At 41.7% G+C, this 7,068-nt stretch overlaps 1 protein-coding gene across 1 annotated transcript; it reads right to left on the reverse strand.

Annotated features, from left to right (window-relative positions):
• Positions 1-3,934: 3,934 nt before the first annotated feature.
• On the reverse strand, positions 3,935-5,303 carry LOC112203612. Its single transcript, XM_024344549.1, has 2 exons — positions 4,284-5,303; positions 3,935-3,982 (listed from the first exon to the last, which is right to left on the reverse strand). The coding sequence occupies exons 1-2, from the start codon at positions 5,301-5,303 to the stop codon at positions 3,935-3,937; spliced, it is 1,068 nt and encodes a 355-aa protein (XP_024200317.1).
• Positions 5,304-7,068: the final 1,765 nt, after the last annotated feature.

Here is a 7,068-nt window from a genome sequence, read left to right on the forward strand (position 1 = left end):
TTGATTTGGCCGTTTCTTTAGCCTTTTCACTCAAATTCGAGAGATCTCCACAGAACTGATCGTACAGAGGTACTGCAAAATCATACGGAGATTTTGAATTTTTTATTTCTTCGAGCCAGTCTCTTCCTCTGGCAGTCTCCTTGAAAGACAAATAGTACTTTTTGGGTACTCCCGTGAGAGTAGTTTCATAGTACACCTGAAGATCTGGTGCTTCAAATTTTCCAAGGGTGAGAGCAGAGGTCATCATCAGGCTATCTACCCATTGGTCAATAGCTTTTCTTTTATCTAGAGCTTTGTCTAGATTTAGCCATATGCCATAGTTTGTGATTGGCACCCTAGGCATATTGTCCTCTGGGACAAATCTTTGAGAATTTCTTTTTTCTTTTCTGGCCGTGGGGGCTTTCTGCACGGGGAGTTTAAGTTTTTCCTTTTCTCGGATGATGAAGGTCTTGGAATTGGAGCTTTCTCTGTCTTCCATTTCAATATCTTGATAAGGAAGGATTTTTCTTTCCTTTCCTGGTTTAAACTTCTTCATTTTTTCGATTAGTTTTTCTAATCGTTCAGTATTTTCGCAAGCTTCCGCTTCATCATAGAGTTCATAGAGCGTTTTTGCTCTACTGGTCTATTTAGATCAGCTTCTAATTCTTCTTCGGTAGTCTGATTTGTTGATTCTTTAACAGAGAATTTAGTACCACTAACACTAGCTTCTCTAGTGCTGTAGCTTCTTCTGAGAAGATTTTTGTTTATCCTGACATTTTCATGACAGACGTCACTTTTTCTGTGATCGTCAAATTTTAGACTGATATCTCCAATCTTTCTTGTCACGCCCCTGATTTTACACACATGAAAATCGATATATATAACCCCATAATTATATATGCGTGAACGTCCAGTCATCAATACAAAATACCTGAAATCTTTTTCTCTTAAACTTACACACATATTGATGTCCTGAACCCTCAAAGTTAATATACACTCGCATCCAAAGAGTTATATATTACACAAGCTTACGAATTAAATTGCCAACAACAAAATAAAACGTAAAGGCTGCTCAGAGTGACTATATAACGGAAGTCCTTATCAAAGGTAAAGTCACAAAGATGGCTTCCTACCGTAAAGCTGCTAGCTCGCTGCCTCAACCTCGATTTTCCTAACCTGCACGATTAACCCCTACACCGTTTGAATAGTGTACCGGGTTGCCACACAACAAACCCGGTAAGCTTTTGCAAGCCCGTATGAGTAACTCAAAACACACATGCACAACTCACGCCAAAAAAACGAGGAAAACCTTTCAACTCGTAAATAAAGAAAACATACCATGCTTCCAAAATCAATACTCTTTTCCTAAAAGAAACAATGGAAGTCACACCGTGACAAAATCATATAAATCGTTAACCTAACAATTCAAATATGATAAATCGATCCAACCTGGATAAAACAATAATTAGGTCCAACCTGGACAAAACAGCAAATAGGTCCAACCTGGACAAAGCATCAACACAAATCAATCATACCTATTGTTAACCTAACAAGTAGAATATGATAAATCGATCCAACCTGGATAAAACAATAATTAGGTCCAACCTGGACAAAACAGCAAATAGGTCCAACCTGGACAAAATATGTACCCAGGAGTCTTAAGTAACCTACTTAGATCCCTAAAGTACGATGGCAGACAGACTAGAGCTCTAACTGAATCGTAACCTGTCACCCGGCCAAGGTTCAATCTTACGATATAATATTGCCATGAGGATGCAACCTGCAACCCCAGATCCTTAGGCCAACCTGACCCTCAGATCAAAACGTCAAATCAATCAAAAGGAGAAATCACAACCTGTGACTCTCAAATCCTCAGACCACCGGTCGTCAGATCAAAACGTTAAATCAATTCAAAAGGAGAAATCACAACCTGTGACTCTCAAATCCTCAAACACTTTTCAAAACAATAGAAATACCATTTCCCACCAATTGTTTTCCAAAAGCCACAACCCAAAACAATAAACAGCATCGTTTCATGCATATTGTTTCACAAATCCACAACTAATACATGAATACGTATGTATATATATACATCCCATAATATATATATACACACACATAGTCATCTACTCAGAAATGTCACTAATACCATCTATAGTTTGCAGTTAACTAAATAACTCTCAAAACAATAAGGGTATTCCCGTTCGTGAAATGAACTTCGTGAGATTACTCACCTCAGAATCCCGCTGCGTCTTCAATACAGAACCGAACTAACACTATCACCAACAACTCGTCCAATTCACCTTTTAGAAGCACCTATTCACCAATGATCTCAAATCAGTAACAATTCACAAACGATTTAAGTCCGAAACCTTTGTTTTGAACTAAAATCCCCAAAGTGGCGCCAATCGAGGCAAAACCACATCCGAGACCTCCCAAAGTCTCTGGAATACGTCCACGATCGATGTGACCAAACCACAAGTCGATCGGACGCTCAAATCCTCACGGATAGCATAAATTGGTCGGTATGAAACTGCAAAAATCATAACAATTCCAAACGAACTCCAAAACTTGCATATTATATATTGAAACGCTCGCATCAACGAGTAGAACATATATAATAACAGAAACAGTTCCTTAAGTGGCCGGAACACCGCCGGAACGCCACCACAGACGGAGGCGCACCGCCGCCGGCCAAAACTCAATATTTCACAAAACTCCCAACATCAAAGTTCTTCATCTAAGCATGCTTGTGGATACTCATAACTAGCTCGAAGTAAGAAAACAAGCATAAAGGGTCGAAAACTACCTCACAAGCCGTGAACAGTAATCCCAACTGAGTTGAACCGATTTCCACGTCAACCGATCAAAACAAACACCATGGATCGATCAGCGAGCTTGTTCTGAACTCAACTAAGGAAGCCTGAAGCCATGAAGTCGCCGGAGTTGAGTTTTCCGGCCGGGTCCGAAAACACTAGGCTGCACCGCCTTGCAGCGCCGCCGTGGAAGAGAATCGGCGATAGAGGGCACCACAGGGACGACCAGACGGAGGAGGCGATCCTATCTGGAAAGTTTCGTCGCCGGAGACCGCCGCAGTTCGCCCGAAAAGTCGGGTCGGATCGACCGGGTCCGGGTCGGGTCAGTCGAAGATTTTCGTTTCTGAAGGCGCGGACGAGAGAGAAGAGAGAGAGAGAGTATGGTTTCCGGAAAAGGAAAGTGGAAAATGAATATATTTTTCTGATTTTTCCTATATATACCAAAATGGAAACTTCTTTCCATAGCCATAACTTCCTCATACGAACTCCGATTCTCGCGTTCCACATGTCCACGAACTCGTATCGACGCGCTCTACAACTTTCGTGAAGGAAGTTTTTGGAGAATCCCAACGAATAAAAAGTCAACCTTTGGCAACCCCCTAAAACCATATTCTTCAATTAATTATTCGCCCGAAACACTTCCGCTCCATCCACGAGCCACGAAACCGTCCAACAACCATAAATTAGATTCCGGAAAATCCTCAGAAAATAATTACGAATTTCCGGGGCATCACATTCTACCCCCCTTAAAGAAATTTCATCCCGAAATTTACACGTACCACACCCACAAGTACGCATAAACCAAGCTCAAATCCAATTTTCATTCACAGTAAGAATGCCTTCATCTCAAAGTACAACTTACCTCGATCAATAGTGGATACAGGTACCTCACCTAGTATCACAACAATAGGAATCGTTACCACACCACTTGGTGGTAACCCAATAATTTCATGAATTCCCGTCCTCGTACCCTACCCACTAAAACTCTTATGACTGCAACACTACACACAGATCACACAAAAGTCCAGAATCCTGTTATCACAACAGTATCTGCACCACTCAACGATAATGTAACCCTTACGTTACAAGAATTGAAAATGAAACCGTCAATTCAATTCAATTCGACCAAAGCCTATGCATCACAACATGCCACACTCATAGGTCAAACTAAAATCAACAAGTAAAACCTATCACAACACAACATACGGAAAGAAGTACGCAACTATCACACATCGTTCTAACAACCCAAGTAGAAATAGATAAAGTACCTTCTTCCTCGGTATTCTGTTGATCAATAGCAAACACCCTAGTCCGCCCCTGAGGCAGTTGCCTCTGCTGGTTCCCTTGTCCCCTACCCTGCTGCTGGGTACAATCCCTTGAGAAATGCCCTGTCTGGCCACATGTGAAACATACCAAATTCTTCGGTTTCGTGCAAACTCGAGCAACATGGCCCATCTCATTGCAATTGAAACACTTATGGTTTGCCACCTGCCCCACAGGTGCAGCTGCAGCCATAGCTGGTGCCTGCTGATGAGTCCTCTCTCTCATAACTTTAGGTTGGGTACACTCCCGAACAACATGTCCCTTCAGCCCACACTTGTAACATTTCCTGCACTTCGGCTTCACACAATTCCTAGCCATATGCCCCAACTGGTTGCAGTTAAAACATCTCAAAGGCACAGCTTGCCCAACAGGTGCAATCCAAGTAGGTTCAGCGGCTACACCAACCGGAGCCTGCTGACAAGTCTTCTGTCTTTTCCGAGACCCATCCTGAGTACCTGGTGCATTACTGCCTTCCGCAATTGCCTTTCCCTTCCCTCGGAAATCTCCTACAATTGATGACTCCCTCCGAGAAGCCTGGAGTTCCCTCTCGATTGCCATAGCCCTATCCAATATCATTGCCACAGTAGGCAGTCGAAGGATAATCACCCTTTCCCTGATCTCATAGTTCAATCCTTGTTCGAACCTACGAGCCAACTTTTCTGCATCCATCGGCCAGACAAACCGATACAGTTGTGAAAATCGAGCCTCATAGTCTCTGACACTCATAGTTCCTTGAACTAGTGAGATAAAGTCGATCCCCAATTGCTCTCTAGCAGAAGCCGGAAAATACTTATCTCGAAAGAGTCCAACAAAACATCTCCAGGTCAAGGTGGCCACATCCTTTGTCTTCAGTACAAAATCCCACCACTGCTTTGCCTCATCCTGGAGGAGAAATGTAGCTACTATCCACCTCTCAACGTCAGTACAGATAATCATCTTAAAATAGGTCTGCATGTTCTCAATCCAACATTCAGCTAACATGTAGTCTGTACCACCATGAAATGCGACTGCTCCCAATCTAGTAACTTCCCCAGTCAACCATGATAGGCGAGTAGTATTAATGCCCTCAAAAACAGGCAGAACAGGCTGCATCAAAAGCGGTGCTTGCACTTCATCTTTCCGGTAAGACTCCTTCAGAGGGAAAAATCTGCCTCTACCCTTAGCACTGTCTCCCTGAAGATCCATTACCTAAAGAACATAGCGTAACCATAAGGTATTCTCCCAATCACAAGTATAAGTCAACGTTATGACTGAATCAACCGCAACACTACGTCAGAAGATACAATTCTACCCCCTATGTAAACAAGAGTTAAATCTAAAGGCCCTCATTCCTCAAAAGACTATAACTCCTAGAAGCTACCTTAAGCTCCTACACTTCGTTCACTGAACCAACACTACCCTAAAGACTCACATTCCAACGCTCATTGCATACCCAATGACTATATCAATACCGAAGAGCATCAGATGGGGATCCGCTGCAGACGGGCCATCACTCGAGGAGTATTGATTGTCACCAAATATGCACCTTACGCTCTGATACCAAACTGTCACGCCCCTGATTTTACACACATGAAAATCGATATATATAACCCTATAATTATATATGCGTGAACGTCCAGTCATCAATACAAAATACCTGAAATCTTTTTCCCTTAAACATACACACATATTGATGTCCTGAACCCTCAAAGTTAATATACACTCGCATCCAAAGAGTTATATATTACACAAGCTTACGAATTAAATTGCCAACAACAAAATAAAACGTAAAGGCTGCTCAGAGTGACTATATAACGGAAGTCCTTATCAAAGGTAAAGTCACAAAGATGGCTTCCTACCGTAAAGCTGCTAGCTCGCTGCCTCAATCTCGATTTTCCTAACCTGCAGGATTAACCCCTACACCGTTTGAATAGTGTACCGGGTTGCCACACAACAAACCCGGTAAGCTTTTGCAAGCCCGTATGAGTAACTCAAAACACACATGCACAACTCACGCCAAAAAAACGAGGAAAACCTTTCAACTCGTACATAAAGAAAACATACCATGCTTCCAAAATCAATACTCTTTTCCCAAAAGAAACAACGGAAGTCACACCGTGACAAAATCATATAAATCGTTAACCTAACAATTCAAATATGATAAATCGATCCAACCTGGATAAAACAATAATTAGGTCCAACCTAGACAAAACAGCAAATAGGTCCAACCTGGACAAAGCATCAACACAAATAAATCATACCTATTGTTAACCTAACAAGTAGAATATGATAAATCGATCCAACCTGGATAAAACAATAATTAGGTCTAACCTGGACAAAACAGCAAATAGGTCCAACCTGGACAAAATATGTACCCAGGAGTCTTAAGTAACCTACTTAGATCCCTAAAGTACGATGGCAGACAGACTAGAGCTCTAACTGAATCGTAACCTGTCACCCGGCCAAGGTTCAATCTTACGATATAATATTGCCATGAGGATGCAACCTGCAACCCCGGATCCTTAGGCCAACCTGACCCTCAGATCAAAACGTCAAATCAATCAAAAGGAGAAATCACAACCTGTGACTCTCAAATCCTCAGACCACCGATCGTCAGATCAAAACGTTAAATCAATTCAAAAGGAGAAATCACAACCTGTGACTCTCAAATCCTCAAACACTTTTCAAAACAATAGAAATACCATTTCCCACCAATTGTTTTCCAAAAGCCACAACCCAAAACAATAAAAAGCATCGTTTCATGCATATTGTTTCACAAATCCACAACTAATACATGAATACGTATGTATATATATACACACACATAGTCATCTACTCAGAAATGTCACTAATACCATCTATAGTTTGCAGTTAACTAAATAACTCTCAAAACAATAAGGGTATTCCCGTTCGTGAAATGAACTTCGTGAGATTACTCACCTCAGAATCCCGCTGCGTCTTCAATACAGAA

Source organism: Rosa chinensis, chromosome 5 (assembly GCF_002994745.2).
Source record: "Rosa chinensis cultivar Old Blush chromosome 5, RchiOBHm-V2, whole genome shotgun sequence".
NCBI classification, from domain to species: domain Eukaryota; kingdom Viridiplantae; phylum Streptophyta; class Magnoliopsida; order Rosales; family Rosaceae; genus Rosa; species Rosa chinensis.

What these genes read in the sequence shown, in the direction of transcription:
- LOC112203612 (XM_024344549.1), bottom strand. Translation starts at nt 5,303, where the DNA reads ATGGATCTTCAGGGAGACAGTGCTAAGGGTAGAGGCAGATTTTTCCCT. An exon ending in CAGCTGCACCTGTGGGGCAG is followed by an intron (nt 3,983 to 4,283) that starts GTGGCAAACCAT and finishes GTGTTGTGATAG; the next exon opens with GTTTTACTTGTTGATTTTAG.